The sequence below is a fragment of the Camelus dromedarius genome, chromosome 2, assembly GCF_036321535.1.
Source record: "Camelus dromedarius isolate mCamDro1 chromosome 2, mCamDro1.pat, whole genome shotgun sequence".
NCBI classification, from domain to species: Eukaryota; Metazoa; Chordata; class Mammalia; order Artiodactyla; family Camelidae; genus Camelus; species Camelus dromedarius.
In genome coordinates, this window is record NC_087437.1 from 42,025,446 (window position 1) to 42,051,830 (window position 26,385).

The 26,385-nt window shown below is 36.6% G+C and overlaps 1 protein-coding gene across 5 annotated transcripts in view; it reads left to right on the forward strand.

Annotated features, from left to right (window-relative positions):
• Positions 1-26,385, forward strand: part of FNDC3B (fibronectin type III domain containing 3B) — a 312,077-nt gene that overhangs the window by 143,173 nt on the left and 142,519 nt on the right. For all 5 annotated transcript variants that reach the window (XM_064492811.1, XM_064492820.1, XM_064492826.1 and 2 more), the window contains one exon: positions 21,407-21,483. In XM_064492811.1, the coding sequence (XP_064348881.1) occupies positions 21,407-21,483 (77 nt within the window). The remainder of the gene's footprint in view (positions 1-21,406; positions 21,484-26,385) is intronic.

The following is a 26,385-nucleotide window of genomic DNA, read 5'->3' on the forward strand; positions in this document are numbered from 1 at the left end:
TCCTAACCAGTTTTGCTGCTTTTCAAAACTGACAATTTTAAAGCTGCGTGTTATTTTGAAACCTTATGGGGAGGCCTTTCATGTTCTCATATGCTCCACAGGAGGTTTGCTATTTGATTTGCTCTGTCTTTTCTCTGACTTCCTTTGAAAGGTTGTACTTGGTCTTCTTCCAGATTGCAATGCTAATAACACCTGTGGTCCCAGAAGCACCTTAAGGGGAGACAGCCCTTTAGGTTCATCATACACTGTGTACCTTTTCTGCTGCTGTTCTTGCTGATTGGTATAAAGCCATTCTGCCACTCCTTGTCTGTTATTATAAATGGAAATTGGTTTTTTTCCCATTACTTTTTTCCCCCAGACTTTTACAAATGATTTTGGGGCCCGAATGCAATTGTAAGTAGACAGACATAGCTTCTAGGAAAGCTGTTGGGACCCACTGAATTGTGACTGTTGAACAAAGGTATTTTGTTTAGAAGACTTGTCCCAAAGTGGTGTTGGACTCTGAAAGAAGGGCCGCCAGCGTCTGGTTCTTTCTGCTGTGAACTAATAGGGAAGCTGATGTTTGCTGAGTGGATGGCTGTGCTCACTGTCCAAACAGATCTCTGTTTGCCAACTGTGAACATATTGCTGCCTCTGTGAGGCACTCCATCATGCCTTGAATGGATCCTCTTGTGTTCAGAATTTTCTGACTCAAAGAGAGGGAGAGAGAAATATTTCTTTCAGACTTCAGCATTCACTGTAGGATCCATAGTCTCATCAGACCTTTAGAAACCAAGCATGTACCGGAGATACTTCTTAAGGAGAATGAGAAACGGAGTAGAGAAAAAAGGAAGAAAGTAAAAGACAGCCCCATTGAAATGCCTTTATTCTGGCCACTTGTGGCCAAGTTTTTATAAATAAACCAGGCTGCCTTGGTAAATAGAAAGAGTTGTGAGAATATTCCTGATTTCCCCTGAGCAAAATAAAACTTTCAGCACTGAGTTTCCAACTCATGGCTCATTTCTGTTCACTTTTACATGCATGCACCTCCCAAAGCATATAATGCATTCATAATATGTTACTAAGTGGGTAATAGAGTTTTATTCCACCTGAAGAATTCCTTAAGAAAAGGTTAATTTATATACAGGAGTTTACTTACTTAATAAACTCTCTTAATTTTGGAGTTCCAAAATTCTTCTATGAAGTAAAACAGAATTTTCGTTGCTGTCAGTTTAGCCACTTTATTTGAGTCATTTTCTGTACTGAAGTCTACATTTCAGCAAGCTCTAGTATCTACTTCTTGGCAAGATCTTGCTGCATGAATTGAGGACACAGCTCATAAGACAAGGTTAGGCATTCCTTGCAGCCACCTGTTTGTCTATATTTTAAGGTTTAGAAACCTTGAATGAGCCGTGGTAGGAGAGAACCAACAAGATTGGCTGGCAGTGCAACTAAATGAGTAACAGCACACACAGGAAACATCCATTGGCCTTAGTTATTCATCAAGTGCTGGTTAAACACTGGGCCAGCTTTGCTTGGTATCGTGGGGGAACTGAAGAAGGTTTCTTGTAGCTGATGGGAAGGATGATGCTTTTATGAATGGAAAAGTAGATTCCCACGCAGCAATAAATCTGTGTTGCTTTCCTCAGTCAATGAGAAACCAGTATTGATTTGCCTACTTGGAATAAATGATTTTTTGGCTTACCCTGGTAAAACACTTAGAACCAGAGTCATCACCCATCCCAAGCTGTAGTATTTAACCGCTTTGATTGTCTGAGTAAGCACGAATCATTTTTCTTGCCTTAAGGTTGGTGTTCATCATTTTTGTTGTCTGGGTATTTCTATTTGTGACTTCCTGTACTCAGAAAAATCTGGGTTGTTACCCTTACTTGGTTAAAACTGGAGTATAACCAGGTATAACCAGAATAATACGTTGGGAGTGGAGAGGAAATGGCAGCTGTGGCTGTGGTTTCAATAGTAGTGATCTCAGCTAACCTATCTGGGGAGCTAAGCACATGCCAGTAGACTTCACGTCTGCTGACTCTCTTCTTCCTCAGACGATCTTGTGAGGTTGGTACTATTCCTTTCTTTGTTTTATAGATTAGGAAACCGGGCGTAGAGAGAGGGTTAGTAATATGCCTAGGATCACATAGCTAGTAACTGGTGGAGCTTGGAGTTGAATCTCGGTGAGTATGGCCCAGTGTCTATGCCACAGCCACTTCTCTGTGGTTGACCAGGAAATAAATCTGCATTCTCCTTACAGAGTTTTCTATTTCTTTTCTTTATTTCTTGCAGTGTGTTTTGGAGAAGTGTTTAAAGTTACTCAAAATCCAAATACTAGGAAGCTGAGATCACTTCAGAAAAATACTGTGTTCTATCGGTAAAGGAATTTGACCTTCTCCTATATCTGTTTTTATCACAGAGAAGAGTTCCATGTTTAATTTGTTCTTTGGTAGTTGTTATTGTAAATTGATTGAATTATCCTATGGCTTAATAGGTATGTGGGTAATAAATATTGTTCAGCCCTTAATTGGCATTTTGATTTTAAATTGAAGCTAATGAGTCATTATGAGGTATCCCAGTGTAAAAATCAGGGTATTTATGTGTACTTGTATGCTGTATATGAAAAATGAAAAGTAGATCTATAAATTATTCGACCATAGGTTTCTTCATGATGTGATGAGGGAAAGAGAAAGGGAGGTAAGGCTTGGGATGCAGTGTTTTCAGGCTAAGTTTTACTGCCGTAAGGTAACATGACTGTCGGCAGCATAGTTCATTTTTCTCTAGGGATCGTAGGGCTGATTGAAACTGGCCAGTTTAAGATGACTTTTTTAGGAGTTACATTTATTGCAGCTCCTTAATGCTGTGTTTAGTAGTTACTGGTCATCTGAAATGGAGCACTGAGTGAAGAGGCAGTCATGCAGCTCCCACATAGGAGTCAGAATTGTGCATGAAAAACGTAAGGCAGGTTTTGTTATTTATTTATAGGAGGCTAGCAAAAATAGTTTGTTTAGAAGTATATTCTAGACCAAAAAAAAAAAAAAAAGAAAATTATATTCTAGAGACTACATCCTAGAAAATCAGGTTTTTTTTTTTTTTAAAAAAGCAGATAATACTAGATTGTGATGTGTAATTTATAAACACTGTAGCTGAAATAATGTTTTTGCAAATGTGTTGAGCACATGAAACCTATCCAGAAGTTTTAGAAGTAAGTTTGCCCTAAAGTGAAATTGTGTTCGTTTCCCTTCTTTTGAGAGAGAAATTATGACAGAAAAGAGCAGCTCAGCTATCTGCCCCTCCTGCTTGCTTACAGGACTCTCTGCTTGGGACTTCACTGCCTTTGTTAGTTTTGTTTATTTCACGTCTTGGATCTGTTTGGCCTGTTTAGACCCTGTTTTTGAGGGGCTCACAAGCTGCCCCACTAAAGGGCCCATTAGAGGAGTGGTGACTTCACATCCAGAGCGTCCCCAGCTTTCTGAAGGACACCTACGATCACCACCTTAATGTCCTCACAGCTGCCAGCCTGTAGTTGTCAGCAGTCTTTTCTGCTTGGTTTAGGATTAGTCTGTAAATTGTGGCTAAGATGTTAATTTGTGTGAAAACCTGGAGAAACTGAAAAACTTGGTGTTACTTCTGCCTGATAGCCACTTACAAATAAAAGTAGAAATAACTTATAAATTATTTTAGCACTTGCTTCTGAATCATTAAGAGTAAATCATTAAGAAACAATGAATATCAGATAAATAATAGAATTTACAGGGGGATATAAGTGACCAAAGCACCCTGTGGATCAAATTTGGCCATTTTTTGCTTTTGTGTACATATGCTTCAGATTATGTTTCTGTTTGAAAAGTTTTGATAGGGCTAGACTCTGCCAGATGTATTGAATCATTTTGTGAATAATGAATTCAGTAAAATTAGGACATTAAAAGATAACTAAATAAAACATTAACAATAACAGTGATTCTTTTTCTAGAGTCTTTAGAGAGATTTTGTTTTTTTTTAATCTTCCTAGTAAATCTCATCCTGTAAAGCCCAGGTTAGGACCTCACATTGGCTCTTAAAATCTGAACTTTCATTTCTTCTGTTCCTTTGGCTGACATTAATGAGAATATTGTGATATGATCACCTGGGAGCAAGAAAAACAGAGGGAGTGATGAAGCACAAATTAAAGGAATTTGGCATTTCTCCCAACTGCTGGAGAACAATAGTAATTAGAACTTTAATTACTATGCTGTCATAGATTAGGTTGACATACTGTCCAGTGTCAAAAGTGGCTTTTGCAGAACATGAATGATAATTATGTTTTTATTTTAAGACCCTCCCCATATAGCCTTCTTCCAGAGGTGAGGGGGTTTTAGGGAAGCAGATAAGAAGCAAATGAAGAAGATAGAATATAATTTTTTTAAAGCAGAAAGTATTAATTGTTTATTGGTTATTCCATTATAAGAATTAATGAGACTAAGGGGAATGTAGATCTCTTTAAAATGTGGGATAAAGCAGAATTTTTCATTCCACTGAGAATGAGTTTTAGAAAATGTATGTATTTGTAAGGCATGGCATTTTAATGCAAATCAGATGTATTGCTGAGTCCCTGGGATGACCTAACTTTCCTAGCACTGTTTACACTCCGTCTGTCTAGAGATATCAAACTTTTTTTAAAGTAAACTTTTTTTTTTTTTTTTTTTTTTTACTTTGCTAAACAATTTGCCCTAAGAGTTCTGAGCCAATATGAGGAAGCTAAACTCATGGCTGATCTCAGAAATTATCGTCAGTTTTAGATTTAATGTGTAATGAGACTGCCAGTCTCTTCAAGGGGACAGTGATCTGTTGTGTTTTTTTTTGGTAAATGTTGGATATTTACATAACTAAATATTGATTTATATTTAACTTAATTGAAGTAAAGCAAATGTGTTAGTTACAGAAATACTGAGTCCAATCGAAGTACAGCAGATCTGGATTTGAAGTTAAAGGAGAAAGGAGGGACGGAGGGTGTATTTATTTCAGTGAGCTACACTGTGGTTATATCTTGGAAGTTTTGTACAGGAAATGAATTTTGGAAGTTTCTGGGACATTATACTTAAAGCTGGATCTTATGATAGATCCAAATCGGAGAATTAATGGGGATTTTGTGATTGTGTCCATAAAGCTTGTAGACATCCACTGGGCCGTTGGACAGGTCTACAGGTTGGCGTTAAGAACTTTCTGATTTCTTTTAGTTACTTCTCAGACTATACTGTGTTTCATGAATTTTAAAAAGCTCATGTCCACTCCCATTTTAACATCTTTTAAATTGGCATGCATCTTACAATTGATTGAATGTCAATTGAATACAATGAGGAAAGATTTTGTTCTTTTTTAGTAACTTATAAAATTATGTTGTATCTTATTGATGGTATCTTAGACTTAGAAATATAATATTTATAAAAATATGCCCCTGTTCTGCACATAAAAAGATGCATCATTATTTTTCTTCTTACTCTGTTGGGCTGCAGTCGGGATTTTAGACTTTGGACCACTGATAAACATAGATGAATTTAGATTTAATTTTTCGTATGGGTAATCCCTCTGGGAACCTCATTAGTTGAGAGTTCTGTAAATTACTGTAAGCTCAGAGCAATATGATTATATTGCTAATAGTCCTCATGAAAAACCTGCAGAGTGGGGTAAAATGAAGAAGCAAGTTCTTGAAAAAGGAAAATTGTTTATTTTAATGATATATCAAATAGAATCAAGCATCTCTGAGAAAACCTTTCTAGAATATTTCACAAATTATATTGGCACTTTCAAAAAAAAAATCATGAAATTTAGCTAAGCTGGAAGGTAGTTACAAACCTTGCTAGTTTATAAGCTGTTATTTGCATTCTTTTTCTTGGAGAGGGGAGCTGGGTAGGGAATAGTGGAATAAAGCCCATCAAAGTTATTGATGTGTTTCAGCAAAACAAATCAGTGAAATGAATTGTTTTGGGGTTTAAGAGAACCTAAGTATTAATTTTTCATGAGATTCTGCATTTTTGTAGTACGCTTTAAAAAACTTTGTAGCCACATGCAAAAAAATGAAGAGATTTGCTTATGAATACCCAAATGGGTGTAAATGTTGAGAAAAATAAGCAAACTAAGGTTTTAGGGAAGAAAACATTCTTTTTCCTGGCTCAAGTGAGAGGAATGTCAGCTGGGAAGTTACTTGCTTTTTCAGATGTGTTACCCATATGTAGAATTATTGTCATTGTTTTTATACACATTCTTAGAGAGTTGAAATTTTGCCACTGACACATTTGCAAAAGTTGAGATTGAAAACGAGAGCATATCTTGATTAAATCAGACTTGTCATTTAATGCCTGACTGTTCTGTTACAAAAACCTTTGGGTTATTGTTGCAGGTAAGACTAGTTCGTATGAAGTGAACTCTATGTTACGATTTCATATGACAGTACACTCACATATACAGGAAAATAGAACTATAATATCTAAATGATCTCATGTAATATAACATAAAACTTATATCATATAAATGTGAAGCTATAAATATTTAAATAGTGACTGTAGTGCTCATTCTAAAACCAGTGATCTTAATAACCTAGTGCAATTCAGAATGAAAAAACAGTGAAATCATGATCTCCCTCAGGTTTGAACTTGGCAGGACCCTGTTGTTCAGGCTCTGCCTAACTCCTACAGTGGGGTGATTTCGCAGCTACAAAGGTCCGTGGGTCACCGGAGACATGGAACATCCTTGTTGCTCAGCTGGTCATGGTGTGGAGAGAGACTGGTGGTCTTATTTCTGCCTGAACTTGATTGTGAGTAGTCCAGGCAATGATGATTCTCCACACCTTGTGCTTACAGAGTGATGGAGTGTAATGTTTTTAGAACCTAAGTTTGAAAAGAGCCATAGACAAGGTAGATGGTTAGAGTGACCATTGGGGATGCACTCAGAAGCCACATCACAGAAGGAGAGGGTTAAGAAATCCCAAGTGGTTTGTCTGTAGGAGGCCTGATGAGGTTAATTCTCCAAGTATCTGAAGGATTGTTTTATATGGGTTTGAGATATTGAGGTTACATTTAGTATATATGGCTTTTTAAAAGGGAAAAACCAATATCAATTAAGATTCCTAAAAAATGGAATTTGTGGCATTTTGAGAATTATTTGAAATATTCTGGCCACTTGCTAGAGATTTTGATCAGCTGTCTAAGCCTTAGGTGGGGAATTGGACTGAATGACCTTTAAGATGCTTCCCACCCCTAAGGAAGTTCTGATTCTGTGGTTTTGGCTATCAACTAAAAATAGTGATAAGATTTGATCAGGTGTTCTACCTGTTTACCTATTTTTAGGTGTGTAGAGTTTCATATTAAAATATCACTGATGAGCAGTTATCATGTGGATAAATGCTTAACTGCTTCTTAATAGAATGCTTATTCTGTATCACATAAAATTCTGTGATCGTTTTGTTGTTGCTATGGAAGTATAATTGTTACTTTATTATGACTCAAGCTGGAGGACTATTTTTAGCCAAATTATAGTCATTTTTGTTAGTTGATACATACCTAATTAAATACCCATTATTAATTGAATAAGGTTTATGAAATTTGACTCTTTTCCCTCTTCACTTCTAAACGTTGTGCTGAGATTAAGACTCAACTAATTTAGCTTAAAGTAGGTAAAAATGAGATGTACTTCAAGGATCTTGAACATGCTTATATTTTCTCCCTTTCATTTATTGTGTTCTTTCTAGGTCATCATTCCTCTGACTGGTCCCATAGAACATCTAAATCAAAATCAGTGGGGTGTGTGGTTGAGGGGTGAGGAAGGGAGATTTGGTCAGTCTCTAAAAAAAAAAAAAAAAAAAAAAAAAAAAAGCAGAGTCTGGAAATCTACATTTTCAAAAGGCCTCAGAGGTTCTAAAGTAACTTACCTTTGAGACTTATAGACTGGAAGGATTTTAGGGATTGACAACTAACAATCTAGAATCTACAAGCATAGACCTAAATGACACCAATGCCATATCATGTCCTGCTCTAGCAGGAAGCACGGAACTAATCAGTTTCCTTTTATTTTTGTTGCATTTGAGGCAGTTAACATGCATGGTTCAAGGCCCTGCAGGTTGGACTCCATATCTCCACTGAGCTCCAGTTGGTTTTGATGGAGTGGGTTGAAGAAAAGAGTTTTTAACAATACCATTTGAAAGCTGAAATGGACCAATGGCCAAGCTCCAGATTCCTGTGATGCCTTTTTTGAATTGCTATTTTGAATGTCATGCATGTGCTCTCATCACAGACCTTTTAATGCAGCATTACATTGAATTGAAAAACAATTCAGTAGAGATCAATTAAGACTATATTTTCTGGGCATGGTTTTTCTGCCTGGTTTGAAGTTTTCCTCTAATCTATCAGGTTATTTCTTTCTCCTGTTTTTTTTGTTACTTTATTTTTCTTTTTCCTTTTTCCATATTAGTTCCTCCTCTCTTTTCAAAGAGAAGGTCAACTTTCTACCCCAAACCCTTCTTTCTCCTTATTATCGATTCTTCACTTTGTCCTATCAACATATTGCCTAACAGACTTGACCTCTTATCTGTGACCAGGAAACTTTTAATCAAATATTTTGACATTGTTTTTACTCTTCTAAAAGTGAAGATGATCTCTTGATGAGCGTGTGTGTGTCTTGTTGGGTAGACCTCAGGACATATGCACATGGGGATTATTTCATGGGTGATATCAGGAGGAAGAGAAGTCACAAAACACAATGGTTTCTCAAAGGTAATGATGAGCTAAGGAGATGAAAAAGACAGAAATTCACATCTTCTGATGCTCACAGTTTAACCTGAGTGTGTATCTGAGCGTGTGTATAATCTGGAACATTTTGCCTCGAAGGGATTTATCAGTTGCTCGTGTTTGTATGTTGTATATATCTCCTGTGGTTATGTTGTTACTTAACTATTGGTAGTACTGAATGTGAAATTGCTGGGGGTTTTTGGTTTTTGCTGAACATGTTGATAATTTTGCATTTTTCCCTTCTTACTTGTCCTAATATGGTCTAGTGTTTGCCATACCTGATTAGCTGATAATTGTCTGGATGAGGTAAATTTAAAATTTACCATTCTTTTGAAAAGCTTGATTGTTTTCTTTCTTTCTTTTTTTTTTTTTAACTCAGGAAAAACAGCAGTTAATCAGCTAGGAGATCTTTCTAGTAATTTATTTCCCAAGCTTAGACCCTCCATTTTCATTTGTCCAAGGCCCCTTTTGTAGTTGGAGGGTTGATATCTGAAAGTGAAATTGTAGCCTGCTTAGTAAAATTGTTTCTGTGGAGCCAGGGTGCCAGGACTAGAAGACACCTATGCCATAAAGCAGTCTGCTGCCCCTCAAACAGTAACCATGTCAGCTCTCTTTTATATGGAGAAGATAACCGGCCAGGGTTACCTAAACTTCCTGCTCTTACTTGGAGGTGTTTACTGACCACCTTTGATCAGGCTTCAAGGGGGAGAGTCTAACCTATTTGTGGTTGTTGTTTACTGTCAGTCTCAGCCTGCCCTTTGCTTTTTGCATACAAACAAAACAGTAAAAGTGGCAAGCTGTATACACATTGCTGGTCTGTAGGATCTCTCGTTTATTTTCTTGGCCTCCTCTGCGTGGTTTAGGTAAGGCAGGGACTAGAACTATAAATTGAGCTAGTCATCTCAAAGCCAGTTATTAGGTCCCAGCCACTGGATAATTAAGAGAATTTTTATTAGCAATCAAATCACTTTTGTAAAATTAAGTTAATTTCAGAAGATTGCTGGTCTTGAGAGACAGTTCCAGTTGAGAGACAGCTTCTAACCTGACTTGTGTGATTCTGAGTGAATAGCTCATAGATTGGAGAACAAATTGGCATCAGGTAGGTAAACTGTGACTTGTGTTCTTGGAACATTTGGCTTACTTGTCCCGTCCATTTCCACAGTAACTGTTGGCTCTCTTTAAGCAGTTCTGTTCCACTGATCCCAGATATTTCTCTCTTGCCTTTGCATTTTTGAGGTGCATGGATTAAAAGAACTAGGATAGTAAACTATGTTGGGATGTTGTCAATAAAATGCCTTTAGAATGTTGTCAAAGGTTTTCCGTTACGGCAAACACTCTGGGGTGGGGGCAGAAGAGGCAGCCTTGAGGGCAACTAAAAGGGATCCTCTGTGCTTTGCTTTGTAGACCTCATCAGAGCAATGGATAATTGAACTCCCTCAGTATATTGCGTAAGGAAATGTTGGTAGAGCTATACATTATTATTATTTGTAATTCAGCTTTCAGATGGGTGGTGTTTTTAATGTTCTTTCATTTGTAACAGGTGAATAATGCAAAACAGATCTTGGGAGGAATGTAATCACATACTGTTGGGTTAATAATTTCAGTACTATTTTCAAACTTGCCCCTCTAGAGGGTGACCTTGGAAATGCAGAGCGGAGCACAAATAAAACAGGAAGTGCACATTTGCCCCTGAGTTCTTCACAGAGTTGTTAGGAAAATATCCATTCGCTGTCCTATCTTTTGCTTGCTGTTCTGTCCTTCCCGGGAGAAGCAGGCTTTGTGGCCAGCCAAATGGGGTGGGAGCTGGGGTCTGGGAAGGAAGAGTGGACAAGGTTTTATTTATCCTTGTTCCCTTTCATAGCCCTTTCTGAGAGCAGAGAAAGCTGGTGAGAGGATGAAGGCGACCCCTTTAAAATACTCAGGGCCACAGTGAGTAAGTTCTGCCCCATTCCTGCTGGCACGTTGCTTAGTTGCTGTTTCTGCCATTTCCTTTTAATGAATAATGCTCTCCGATTTTTTTTCTGTACAAAATTAATAGACTTATTTCTTAAAAACATCAGTTTCTGTTTTAGGACATTTAAAATGAAGTTCAAGATACTCTGCTCTGATAAATTTTTACCCTCAGCAAGACTACCTGGAGGGTTCCACTGAAATTGTGCTCACCTATTCGGACTCAGGTTTTTGGGTAGCTTCCTTCTGCATTTGTAATTAACCGGAATACCAGTAGGTGGGTGAAATGGGCTCATTACCCTGTGTGAGGAAGTGTGAGGGGCTCTCTCAATGGGCATGGAGAAAACACGCAGAACCAAGGAAAGGCTTGCTTTAACGGCCTTTGAAGTGCATGCCCTTTCTGATGCCTTTATTTTAATTTTGCTGCTGCTATTCGCAGAGACTTTGTAGAGTATCAGAAGCCTTTTCTCAGTATTACTGGGTTTTATTTATGTCATTCCTCAGAGTTTGGGAGTGTATAAGGTCTGGTTTAAGTAGAAATACATAATCTATGGATTATTTGCCATTAAAACTTGACATTAAAACTAAAAACAAAAGACAGACTGAATCTTAGTGTTCATTTAGAGAAGTCTACCTGACAGGGTGATAGTGAATGTTTTTCCTTTGTGGCCTGGGTAAGTTACATTCCAAATTTGGATAGGGTGATAATGTTTAATGTGAGGAGTAGGGCCCTGGGACCTTGGGAGATCCGGCTTCAGCATCAGGCTGGATGTATGAACTCACTGTTTTGTGTTTTATTTTTTCCCCAAAGATGAACTTTTTGAACTATTTTTCATAGGCCTTCTACTTAATTCTTTAATCATTTCTATTGCTAGGCTAGACTTTTACCAAATGCTCATACTGCTTGAGATGTCTGGGCTAGATGCCTGACTCCGTACCGAGATACAATGTGTGTATCACAGAAACCTCAGGCCAAAAGCAGGATGCAAAGCTGGGTTGTCCCCCTCCCCCGCACTTCTGTGCACCTGTGCATTACTCATTCTGCATGCCATTCTCTCCATAATTAAGAACAGAAATGCTTGTTCTCTTCAGTGTCATTGTGTCCTTGGCATCCTGCACAGGGCCTGGCAACTAGATTGAGTTCAGCAAAGGTTTGTAGAACTGAACAAAGCAACAACCAGGAGTTGTAAAATCAGCAGTTGAAGGCTGTATTGCCGGCCTCTCTCATAACACCTAATATCTTTGATAGTCTTAGAGCTTGTATTTCTGTAGCCTTGAATTTAAATCAAGTTCTTTTAAAAGCTATGTTAGCCATCATGCCTGTTGTGAGTGGATTCACCAGCTTCCTTTACCGTTCGTTGCCAGTTACTGGGAGTTTTAAATACGTTCCTTCTACCCACCCCATGGATAATTTTTATTGTCCAGAGCTCTTGGCCTCTAATAAAACAGTTACTGCTTATTCATGTAGTAGTTTGTTAGTAATGTATCTGTTATAAAATATTCTGTGTGGCTTTTGATCCCTTAACAGCATCTTGTACAGTAAGTGTTAATTGAATTAGATGCAGTAAAATATTAACTAATAAGGAAAGCACTCTATAATCACTCAGTAAATATGTAGATTTATTAACACTTAAGCCTTAAAACAGCTTGATAAAGTAGATTGGGTAGATACTTAAGTTTTATTGAAATTAAGGAAAATTGGAATTCATGAAGTTTAGTCTTATTTGAGACCTGTCTCTCTGCACCTGATGCCCTTATAACAGCTAAGTAGCAAAACAAGTTCAAAGAGGAATATTTGGAAAGAAAAGACTTGTATTTCACATTGACAAAACAGGTTTAACTAATGTAGCACCTTCTTGTGTTTTGAAGTGGCTAAGTGATAGGATCGTGGTGACCCATTATTTATGGGTTCTGTCAGCAGCTCAGTTTTGGTCCTTGGTGCTGGTTTACTTCAGGAAGACTTCAGCAGGAATATTTCAGTCATTGGGCAATTTGTTGTTATGGTCAGCTTGCTGCTTTTAAGGACAATAGCTGAGCCAGACTAGGAAATAGCCAGTGTCAGAGAGAGAGAGAGTGTTGACTTTCAGAAAACAAGGGCTGGGCCTTTGATTTAGTTGTTTCAGACACTTACAAAGTTAGGCACACCCAATTTTCCAGGGTTTCCTAGAAATTAGGGGAAGATAACAGGTAGTTTTAGGACAGGTAGAGGGCTAGGATTAGGGATGGGAAAGTACACACCTGTGGGAAAACAGTCTTCCGTTTTTCTTACTTGTTCCTTGCTTTTAAATAATCATAATTCATACATCTTAAATGTTTTACATTTTTAAAATATTATTTTTGAAGATACAAATAGAAACGCATTTTTAGAGGAAAAAATGTGAAGAACAGAATAACTAACTTGCTCATTTGAGAAACCATCTAACTCTTCATTCCTCTCTGTGGTAAATGGTTACTTTCTATTAATCTCTTTGCTCATATAGTATTTTCCTTCATGGCACAATGTTAAAGTTGCTTTTAAAACAACATTATTTGACAGGATACTGTACTAGACACTTTATATGCATTATTACAACTTCCAGTCCTCAGAACAACACTTATAGACCAACCCTTATAAAACAACCCTCAGAACAGCAAATAGCTCTTGTCATCATCCCTTTATGTAGGTCAGAAAAGTGCAGATCTGTCAGAGATTTTAAGTAATTTTCCCAATTACTTAAAATAGTGCTGAAGAGTGGTAGAACTCGCACCCAGACCTCAGCCTGACTAGCTGTAAGGCTTTTATTTTTTGCACTGCTCAGACTCTGCTCTTCCCAGTCTGTTTCCTCTCTGGCGGGATGCTTGCAGATTGGAGAGACTGATAAATATATTTGACCCAGAGAAACATGCTGTCTGTACCTGGCTCTATATGAAAATCATACCTTGAGAAAAAAATGACATTGCGGCACCATTGTAAGACATGGCAAATCTTATTCCTATAGGAAGGTAAAATTAGAAACCACGTTGAACTAAATACTAGAAGAACTGACTTCTGGACCCTGTTGTTTCATCACCTGCCTGCTGGTCAGTTTGCTTCTGAGCCTCAGTTTCTTTACTTGCAAACAGTGAGACCTCTACTAAATCCTAAGGGACTTCTAACAACTCATTTCTATATTTACTAACGTGACCATAGGATGATAATCTTTTAAAATTCTACTAAATTTAAGCAGTGCCTGAGATACTCCTTGTGTTTATTTGTTTATATATCTGTATCCCCATAATTAAGACTACCAGTACTTTGAGTATAGAGAATGCATCCTACTGGTTTTTGCATAGCACAGTGTCTAGACATAGCATCCTCCCAAAAATGAATGCATGAGGAATGAAGATGTGCTCTAGGAGATTTATGGTCAGTTGCTTTTGGGTAGTTTATTTATAACCCCAGTTTTACTAGCTTAGTTCTTTGGTTATGTGCTCATCATTAAAAAAAATTTTTTTTTAATTCTGGTGAAGTGCATATAACTAACTATTAATTCCAGAGAATTAACTATTCTAATTCTTTGGCGTTTAGTATATTTACAGTATTGTGCAATCACTATTTCTATCTAGTTCTAAAATATTTTCATCACCCCGAAAGGAAACCCTGCACCCAATAAGCAGTTACTTCCCAAATCCCTACCACCCCTCAGCCCTTGGAAACCACAAATCTGAGTTTTGTCTCTGTTGGTTTATTTATTCTAGATATTTTATATACATAGAATTACACAATATGTGACCTTTTGTGTCTGGTCATAATGTTTTCAAGGTTCATCCCCCTTGTAGCATACTTAACATAATGTTTTCAAGGTTCATCCCCCTTGTAGCATATATCAGTACTTCACTCCTTTTTATGACTGAGTGATATTCCTTTGTTGGTAGTATACTACTTGTGTTCACCCATTCATCTCCTTATGGGTATTTTGGCTGTTTCACCTTTTGGCTATCGTGACTACTGCTTCTGTGAACATGTGTGTACATATATTTGTTTTAATCCTTCTGTGTATATACCTGGGAGTGATATTGATGGATCATATGGTACTTTTCTGTTTTACTTTTTGAGGAAGAGCCAGGTTGTTTCCCACAGTAGCTGTACAATTTTACATTCCTATCAGCACAAAAGTTCCGATTTTTTTCCACATCCTCACCAACACTTATTTTCTGTTTTTCTGACAACAGCCATTGTAGTGGATGTGAAGTGGCACCTCACTGTGGTTTTGATTTCCTTTTTCCTAATGACTAAGGATATTGTAAGCATCTTCCCATATGTTTGTTGGCTATTTGTGTATCTTTGTTCTTTGGTGAAACGTCTGTTTAAGCCCTTTACACTTTTAAATTGGTTTTTTTTTGTTGTTGTTGCGTTGTGAGAATTCTTCATATATTTGGAATACTAATTCCTTACCAAATGTATAATTATTTGTAAATATTTTCCCCCATTTTATATGTTGTCTTTTCACTTCATTAGTAATACCCTTTGTGCAAAAAGTTAGCTTTTATAAAGTCCACTTTATCTTTTTTTTTTTTCTTTTGTTGCTTGTGCTTTTGGTGTCATCTAAGAATCCATTGCCAAATGCAACATCATGAAACCCATGTTTTCGTCTAAGAGTCTTATAATTTCAGCTCTTGTATTTAGGTCTATGATGAGTTAATTAAAATTAAAAACATTTTTTTTCCTCTTTAACAGAGGTACTGGGGATTGAACCCAGGACCTTGTGCACGCCAAGCACATGCTCTGACCTGTACTCCCACCCTCTATGATGAGTTAATTTTTATATATGATGTCAGGTAGGGGTCCAAGTTGATTCTTTGTGTCTGTTTGGGGCCTCTTGTAATTCCACATGAATTTGAGGATGGACTTTTCCATTTCTGCCAAAAAGGCCGTTGGAATTTTGTTAGAGGTTACATTGATTCTGTAGATCGCTTTGAGTAGTATTGCCATCTTAGCAATATTAAGTCTTCCATTTATGTCTTTATTTAGATGTTCTTTGGTTCCATTTATTAAGGTCTTCTTTAATTTCTTTCAGCAGTGTTTTGTAATTTAAATGCATAGATCTTTCACCCCTTGATTAAATTTATACCTAGGTATTTGACTCTTTTGGATGCTGTTGTAAATAGAATTGTATTCTTAATTTCCTTTTCAGATTGTTCTTTTCTGGTGTATAGATACACAGTTGACTTGTGCATTGCTCTTTTCCCTTTAAATTCACTGAATTCATTTTTTATCTCTAGTAGTTTTTTGTGTGTGGAATCTTTGGGATTTTTGTATATAGGATTATGTCATCTGCAAGTATAGTTTCCTTCTTCCTTTTCAATTTGAATGGCTTTTCTTTTTTTGCTCAGATTTTCTAGCTAGAACTTCTGGTACAGTGTTGAATAGTGGTGGTGGAAGTGGGCGTCCTTGCCTTGTTCCTGATGTTGGGAGGGGGAAGCTTTCAGTATTTTAGCCTTTGAGTGTAGTGTCAGATGTGGATGCTTATTGACTTTTAATCCATTAAATCAGAGTTATCACCTGAGAAATGGTTAGAAATGCTAACTCTTGGAACCCACCTCAGATCTTCTGATTCTAAAACTGTGGGAAATGGAACTTAGTCTGGATTTTGAGAAACCCTCTGGGTAAATTTGATGCGCACCAAAGTTTAAGAGTCACGGCTCTAGAGTTTAAGCTTAGGCTAGGACCTGTGCTTTATTTTATTATCTTTGTATTTCTTTTAGTTTTCTTGTGGGATTTGTCAGTGTTGAATAATTTTTTTAAAAAGTCAGTGTTCCCGCAAATTGCCTACGTAATCTTTTAGCTTGTCTATGTCTCGAGTTCCCATGAATAATTGGAGATTCATTATTAGACATTCACAGGGTTCAGCAGAAGACCTCACATTTAGGTCTTAGACCCATGCCAAACAGCACAAGTTTTTTATTTCCATTATTTGTTCTGATAATTGCTTTCACCATAATTAACTGGTTACCTACTAGCTGTGGCCTTATCCTTATGACTGCTTTAGCCAGCAAGAAATTCTTTTGGCTATTTAGAAAGACTCAAGGATTTTTTTTTTTTTTTAAATAGGGTTTATTGGATTTTATCGTATCAATATTTTGCCTTTTCTATATTTTTCTCAGTTTTCTTTTATCTTGCTATGTTGTGATCTCAGTCGTCTTATATCCTTTTTGAATAATGTAATATTTAAGTTAATAAGGTAAGAATATGTTCTATTGCTACAAAGGCACAATTGTTGAAAATAGCCATTTGGAAACACAAGTACCAGTTTATAGACTAGTACAATAATAACATTCTGTTTATTCACTACTTGTTTACCTATTGGTGAGTATTCAGCTTATAAAAATACCATTTCGAAATGTCAAAATTGTAGTATAATTATTTATAGCTGATCTATTTCTGAGACTGGTTTAAATGATAATTTATACCCTGGATGCCTATTTTCCACTATTTTCAGATGTGTCAGCCTCATTTGTACATTCTTTTCAAGTCAGTCTAGTTAATTCTTCTCCCAGAATGGGTGAATATTCTGAATATAGCATCAGAGCAAGGGGTGTTTACATGTGTGGGCTCTGGTGCATCCCTGGTAGCAGGAAAGAAGCACAGAGTGAAACCAAATGGCCTCACGGTCTTGGCAGGGGCCCAGAAGCTCTCCGTGAGCTATGTGTGGCCCTAAAAATACAACATTGCTGGGCTTTCCTTCATTCTCTTTGATGTGGGAATAAAGTTGTAGGATCATTGCATGAATTACTGTTGGTTATAATTAAGCTACCCTCCAACCTTTCACAATATGCTATAAGTAAATGGGAAGGCAGTTTATTAATAAATGCTAGTAGACTTTTAAGATGTTAAACCATGTACTTGCATATTGCAGTTAAGTTTTTTAATGACTATAAACGTGATCATAGTTCTTGTTTGTGCTCACATCTTGTTCAATGAAAAAAAAAAAGGAATTCTTGACTGTTGAAGTCACAGCCTAAAACTTGAAATTGATCAAATTTCCCAAGGCGTTTTTTTCATGGAATTACTTGGCTTTTAGCAAACATTCTAGTTCCAGTTCTAGAAATTGTACATGTGACATCTTTCATCTGTCTGTGGAAGAGTACATGTGGCCTCTGAGCTTCTTAATAGTTTCTCAAAAAAAAAAAAAAAAAGAAGTTTGAAAGTGTGTTTTTGTTTCCACTTTATTTAATCTGTGTGTATGTACATTTGTGTAGACCTACCTGTAAGTGGCAAGAGTATTTAATTAAAGGGAGTTCCAGACACTTTAAGAGATTAAAAGAAATCCTCCCCCTGCTAAAAGTTTAATAGATCAATGATTTCCCAATACAGTCAGAAAGGAAATTAGTTTGGGGAGATTGTGTGGCTTTTTACTTCACATATCCAGTGTTCGTGGTTTGAATAGGAAGAAAACCATTTTTCACCATATTCTCATATCCTTTAAATCTTGTGTGTCATGAGGTTATCAACTAAAAAATCAAAAGGGACCTAGTAGTCCTAAAAGTTCAGGAAGAGAAGTTTGTGTTTTAATTAGGGAAGGATTATAATAATATCAGGAGGTTCTCAAACACAGTTGAGCAGAGGCAGTAAACTCACTGATTAGGAGATAAGTATATAGAGACGATAGCTTTTCTCATACCACCATTGTGAAACGGGTTTTATTTTCCTAGCTTTTTAAATTCCTGAATGCCTTATGGGGGCAATGGCCTATTTCAGAAAGAAGAGAAACCTTAGGGTTCCAAGACAGAGCTGAGTTTCGGAAACCATTACTGTATATTTCACAATGTCCTTTGAAAGGGTTTTGATGACAGTGACAAGAGGAAGGGGGAATGAGCATGTTAAAGTCATTTCGCTACTTTTGAAATCAAGGCCAGGAAGAAAACATTTTCTGGCCGTAAATCACTTACTTGTCCTACATTCTTTGAAGCATTTTATAGAAATGACTTTAACAGTTTTAGGGGTCATGCCAGGGGTTAAGAGACAGTTTGCCTGGTGTACATTTTGGTGATTAAAAAGTAATACTTTATTGAGGTGGTAGCATTTCTGTTCACATTCTGTACTGTGAAATGTTTGATATTTATCTGACGAAGTTTTGCCTTTTAAGTCAATATTGTACAAAGTGTATACTTGTTTTTATGTGTTACAGGGATATGTACTATTAAAATAGTGCTTAAAATAAAAAAGCAAGGAAAAAACAAAAAGCTGTAAATAAAAAGAAAGAAAAAATTGGAATGATTGCTAACATTTTGATGAGTGAGCATTGTGCCACACGCTGCTCTAAGCGCTTTTGCACGTATTAATTGAATTTAATCTTTAAACCCAAGCCTATGACGTAGGTACTGTTGTTCTCACTTACAGCTGTTGAGAAGTGAGGCTCAGAAAGTCTAAGTGAATTGTCCAAGGTCATACAACCACTGTGAATAGTGAACTGGGAAATGAAGCCAGGCAGAGAGCATGCTTATAGAGCTGAGTGCGTTGTCCCTTGGGTTTCAGAGATAATGCTCAGGCTCAGGGTAAAAGAGTTGTATGGTTTTTTGTTTTTTTTTTTTTTAAACTGAAGTACAGTTGATTTACAGTGCTGTGTTTTATGTACTGCAAAATGATTCAGATATATATATATACACAACACACATATGTATATATATATTCTTTTTCAGTTTCTTTTCCATTATAGGACATTACAAGATATATAGTTCCCTGTGCTATATATAGTAGGACCTTGTTTATCTATTCAATATATAGTAGTATGTATATGTTAATGCCATTGATTTTTTTTTTAAGTGAGTCAATTGAAATAAAAATAATAATTACCTAAATGTCTTGATGGCTAGGGCAAAAATGCTGAAGCTGACAAGAAAAATGTATTTGGAAGATGAATTTGGAAAGTGCCTCCGGTGATTGGTGGATGTATTAGTTTGAATCATACTTAAAAATACAATGGGGTCGTGAAATTATCCATTCTTACGCCATTGTCATTCTTTGCTTTAAATGATTACCAGTGTGTCAGCATGTGAGAGACCAGTGTGGTGCTGTGTACGTGTTAAGAGATTATCAGATAGTGTAGTGCTTTGGTATGTTGTCCATGAAGTTGCAGTGACCTCTAGTCCTATGGAATGTTACATGAATATTTGAATCTTTTCTGTGCTGCTTCTAAGGCTTTTTCCCCTGTACTAGTAGAACTTTTGATGGCACCCCAGCATCCCTGTCCCTCCACACTTTTCCTGAGAAGTAGCTGTAACATTGGATTGTACTGTGAGGTGAAAGGTGCATTGTGCTTATATGTGAATGCAGCAGTGGGTGGCAGGATCTATCTTCTTTTGCCAAGAAAAGTGTATTTTTCTTGGTTTTTGTTACAGTGGAGCAATTTTCGTTGCCGGCAGCACAACACGCATTAGGAGAAAGCAAATAAACAACACAAGGCACTTGGAGCCAGGAAGTCGCATCTCAGACTAGAACTCAGCTTTGGATTGACGTTTGGGATATGGGTTACTAAATAGGGGAGCCACTTACCAAACTGAAAACCAGTGACTATGAGGTTCTTACTCTTCCAGGGAAACCATTTAGTCATAGGATCTTTGGAAGGGTGTCAGAAGTTGATTTTGATGACAATGTTTCCTTGTAATATTAACTCAAGCCAAGTCTTAGGTAACTGAATGTTACCTTGACTGTCATGGTTTGCCTTAGACATTTGATTAACATTTGTTGAATTTAATATTTTGAAACTAAGCTCTTCATTAATTGGATGCTTTACTGTGAAGTAATCCAAGTAAATTTGGTATGAGTATCCCTAGTAGTGCCTAGTTTTAAAATGTGATCTATTTTCCCCCCTGCCTTTTAACATAAGAGGCATACCAAATTCAGTTGGTTTGGAGTATTTTATTTATTTATTTTAAACAGCTTTACTGATATATAATTCACTATATCACAGAATTCATCCATTTAAAGTATACAATTCAGCAGGTACTCTTTGGTATATTATATTTTTTTTTAACATTTTTTATTGATTTATAATCATTTTACAATGTGTCAAATTCCAGTGTTCAGCACAATATTATATTCTTAATTTTAAAAATTATATTAAAATATAGATAACATAAGATATGTCACTTTAACCATTTTTATATCTACAGTTCAGTGGCATTAATTGCGTTCACAGTGTACCACCATCACCACTATGTGTTTCATCTCTCCTTTTTCTTCTTTTTTTTTTTCTCTTTTTGATTTGGAGTATTTTAAAGATTTCTTCTGTTTGAAATTAATGGCATGTTACAGTAACTTACTGAAAATAATAATTGGAATGAAAATTATAAATACAAAGTATGTGGGAGCTTTTTAAACCAGAGGAGATAAATTTATTCACTTAAGAATGTATTAATAACACATCCTTTTAATGGCAAAAAAGGAAACTTTTTGCCCCACCTTGCTAGACAACTCTTAACTGATCAGCCTTAGTTTATGAAAGTGGAGATTTGGAAATCATTATTTATAAAGATGCTCATAGCTGTTCCCCCTCCCCCACCCCTTTGACTTATGCAGCCAGAGAATTCCTTTTCATCCATGATTTCAGATCTAAGGCACAGCGTACCAAGTATTGAAGAGAAAACAGTCAAAGTGATTAATTCCCTTCAGTTTTGATAATATTAAATAATACCAAGAAATTATTTTGAATAAGGTATGTTTATTCAGTTGTTAATACCTTTCTCTCCTTTTTTAGGACCTGCTGAAGTTCCCATGATGTCACCCAATGGATCCATTCCTCCCATCCATGTGCCTCCAGGTTATATTTCACAGGTAAACCATTTGGTGGACTTCTCTACTATGGGCATTATCATTATTTCAAGAGAATACATATTGAGGCTTCAGAAACTTATTCCAGGATTAATTTAGTTAGGATAATGCTAGAGTTGTTATCATTTTTGTGGCACCATAGGGCCCTTCCTGAATCTTGCCTCTTGGCGTGCTGGAAAGCTAGAGTGGGGGAAATGTAGCAGGGTGGCTAGGCTGCCCTCGGCTGAGGTGAGTTTCACATTTGACCATTTGATTGTGATTCCTTCATAGAGTCTGCTGCCTCAGAGACTTCCTTCCACCTGTACCACAATTCCCTAGGAAAAACAAAAATTTGTGGACTTAATTAGTAAAAATATCAAAGGAGACTTAGTTAATTTAAGTAGGGTCTGCCCTCTGTTACGGGAGCCCCATTTCACTGTAACGTGGCAAGACTGGGCTTGGTGAGTTACTCAATATGATGTGAGAACTTGGCTGTTTGTACTTTAATTTCTCTGGAATCGGATTATTTCTTAAGTAGAAATAGCAATAGCAATTTAAAAAGTAATAGTAATTTCAGAGGTATTTTGGAAGAATAAAAAAAATGTTAAAGGATAAAGTTACATTCCTATACCTGGATAAGGTTTAAAATCTTCAAGGTGCCTGGAACATGGACATCTGTATATACTTGAGATTTTGTCCTAGGCTCCTAGGACGAAAGGAACTCCTCCCTCTACAATTTCCTTCCCAAATACCTAACTAACCACCTGTTTTTCTCTTTTTGCCCCCTCCCTCCTTTTTAAATTGAAGTATAGTTGATTTATAATGTTGTGTTAGGTTGAGGTGTACTGCAAAGTGATTCAGTTTTTATTTATTTTTTTATATATATATAATATATTTATATAGTTATATATATATTTATATAGTTATATATATATATCGATTCTTTTCCATTATAGGTTATTACAAGATATTGTATATAGTTCCCTGTGCTTTACAGTAGGACCTTGTTGTGTATCTATCTTATATATAGTAATGTGTATCTGTTAATCCTAAGCTCCTAGTTTATCCCCACCCCTTCCCCTTTGATAACCACAGGCTTGTTTTCTATGTCTGTAAGTCTGTTTCTGTTTTGTAAATAAGTTCATTGGTATCATTTTCTTAGATTCCACATATAAGTGATGCTGCTGCTGTTCTTTTTTTCTGATTATAAAGGCAGACGCATCTTATACTCACTGGGAAAAAAATCCAAAAAGACAGAGAAGAATATAAAAAAGAAAATATTTATAACTTTACTACCCACAGAAGGTGATAATCTTTGTGTTAACATTTTTTTGGATTATAGTCTTGCAAATTTTTTTTTCTTTCTGTCCGTCTGTCTGCTTTTAAAGTAACTTAAAAATCTGTAATTTTCAGTTTTTAATGATTTTGCTAGGGTGAAAAAATTGGCAGCTACATAGGAAAATTGCTGAAGTGCAGGCAGGAATCAAAGAAGATTTATCCTTCCCTGATGTAAAAACGTATCCATTTCTTCTCTGTCTAAGCCATAGGGCAGCCACTATAATTTCACTTTTTCCATCCCTACTTTTATGTGAGCCAATTTGACATCATTCTTTTCCTTCTTTCCTTCTTTCTTTTTTTCTCCTGAGTAGCCAGAGTGTTGGCTTGTCTTCCCCCTGTTGCAAATAAATGACTTGTTTTACATAAGTCTTTGTAAATAAGAATCACTGAAGGGAGAAGAGGGTGCAGGGGGGCCCTTCCAGCAATCATGCTCACGTCAACAGTCAATTAACAGAAAAGAACAAGGAATGCAGAATTCCATTATGTCTCCTACTCATTTATTTTGAGGAAGTATTTCATTCCTTTGAACCAGAGTACAGTTCTCACCATTGTGATGGCTGAAATAACACCTCCATTTGTGCTAAAGGTCCATTTAAGGAATGTGAGTACCAGGTACAAATTGAACATTGTAAGTGTAGAGAAGCTGCAGTATGCTTTTTCTTGCTAGTGGTGTTGCTACGGTTGTACTTAACTACCAAACACTAATTGGGATTCCTAGGAAAAATAGAGAATTTTAGACCGTGGTATATTTCTGATTCCTAGAAATTTCCATAGGAAATCCAAGTAGAAAGAGGAAAAGCAGAGCTGTAAACTTACTTTCCTAAAACTGACAATGGAAGCACAGTGAAACATTTTCTCAGCTTAGAATTATGGCTGAAAGTGCTGGGAGATATTGGAAGAATAGTAAAAATGGAATAATTTGGATTCCAAATTGAAAAAAAGCAAGAAGCAGTCTGTAAGGCATTATTCAACTCCATTTAGATTGGACTCCCTGCTCAGAAGATGGCCCCAGAGTTAAATAACCTTCAGTGGCAGCATTGTAACTTTAATGATGTTTGATAGTGAATGAAGTATCTAAGTGGAAGAGATTATTATGGTGAAGAAAACTGAGAGCCTGAAGATGCACGTTTTCCTTAAGGTCGACAGTATCCACACTTCAAAAAACAACATAGGTTGTAACCAAGTATGAAATGTCTTAGGAGGCTTGTCATCATCAAGAGATCTAAGGAGCAGAATACATTTTTGTTACTCAGTTGTGGGAAGAAAGAATCACTTAAAAAAAAAAATCTCCCTCTTGGCTGGACGTATATGAGGGTGCCTGATACTAGTCTGTCCCTATGCAAGTCAACTCTGTGTCTTAACCCCACAAGTCATTTTCCTCAAATACATGTGGCTTCCTTGTTCAGACCTAGAGTTAGGGGTCCATTGCACAGGAGTAGAGTTAAAGCTCTGTGGTGTAGTATATGGGTTCTTAATACTCAGCCTTGCTGTCCTTTTGAGAGTCACCTTTACCTGCTGCCTCACATTGCTACCACCTTCAGCTTCTGTCTCCTGAACACATCTGGCCTTTCTCAACTGTGTACTTCTGTACCCATTATATCTCTTTTCTTGGAATACTCAAGAGCCCTTCTTTGTCTGATAGTTCACTCATTCTTCTGTTCAGATGGCCTTCCTCATTGTGACCTTTCAGAACCCCCAACACAGAAATGGTTGTTCTAGTTTTATTTATTTATTTATTTTCCCATCATCTTTGGTACTTTGTCCCCATCTCTGTCATGAAATACAATACATTTTATAACCATCTCCAAGAATCTTAGTGCCTCATTGAGATTATATCTGAGAATCTAGAATCCTGCCTGGTATATAGTAGGTACTTGGTGAGTGGTTTTAAATGTAAATGATTGGCCAAGCTGAAATAAAGTAAATATAGGATAGATTCATAGATTTGATTCAAAGATTTGCAGTTTCGAGAAGATAATGAAACACCTGGTAGCTGGAAGATTAGCACGATCAGACTTATGTATACCTGCAAGGAACAAAATGCTCTGAATATGGGTTTAAGAGAGAGAGGAGTGCCAAGAAAACTCAGTAGAAGGAATAGTCTTTTCAACAAATAGTGCCGGGACAGCTGGATATTCAAATGCAAAAGAATGAAGTTGGACGTCTACCTCACACCACATACAAAAATTAACTCAAAATGGATTATAGATGTTGAGTGTAAGAGCTAAAACTGTATAACTCCAGGAGTAAAATTTTGTAACCTTGGATTAGGCGGTGGATTCTTAGATGTGACACCAAAAGTCCAAGCAGCAAAAGAAGAAAACGGATAAATGTGACTTCATCCAAATTAAATTTTTTTGCACTTCCAAGATCATCATCAACAAATTGAAAAGGGAACTCATAGATTAGGAGAAAATATATGGAAATCGTCTATTTTAGAAGAGATTTGTATCTAGCCTATATAAGGAAACATAAATCAAGAATAAAAAGACAAAAACTCAGTTAAAATATGGGCAAAGATCAGAATAGAAGTTTCTCCAAAAAAGATGTACAAATGGCCAAATAGCACATGAAAAGATGGTGAACATCGTTAACCATCAGGGAAATGCAAATCAAACCTGCAGAGCAATATACTTCACACACACTAGGATGGCTTTAGCCAAAAAGACAGGCATTAACAAGTGTTGGCAAGGATGTGGAAAAATTGGAGCCCTCATACACTGCATGTAGTAATGTAAAATGGTACAGCTGCTTTGGAAGACAGTCTGGCATTCTTTTAAATGGTTAAATATAGAGTTATCATATGACTCAGCTATTCCACCCTAGGTCGATATCCAAGAGGAAAGAAACATATGTTCACACACATAAAAGCTTATACATGAATATTGACAGCAGCATTATTCATAATAGCTCCAAAGTGGAAACAACCCAGATGTTTGTTAGCTTATGAGTGGATAGATATGCCATGATATACCCATACAATGGACTATTATACAGCCATAAGAAGGAATGAAGTTTTGATACATGCTAATACCTGGATGAACTTTGAAAATATTATGCTAACTGAAAGAAGCCAGACACAGAAGCCATATACGGTATCATTCCATTTATATATAATGTCCAGAATAGGCAAATCCAAAGACACTAATAATAGATTAGCTGTTGCCAGGGACTAAGGAAGAGAGTATTAGGGGATTGCTGTTAATGGATATGGCATTCTTTTGGGGATGATGGCAATGTTTTGGAAATTGTGGTAATGGTCACTCAACTCTGAATATATTCAAAACCACTGAATCAGACACTGAATCAGAATGGATTTTATGATATGTAAATTATATCTCAAAGCTGTTACACAAGAGGGAGAGAGGAAAGATAGTGACTCGTCCTAATTATTAATTAGCAAACAATGGCACAGCTGGGAAAAATGGCCCAGCCTGTCTTTGTGCCTGTGTTGACGATGGCAATAACTACTGTGTATGCTGTGCAACATGCTAAACGCTTTATTCATGTCTCTAATTCTCACCAGTCTAACTTTACAAATGAGGAAGCTAAAGCTGTGAGTTGAACCAGGATTGCAGCGCAGACATT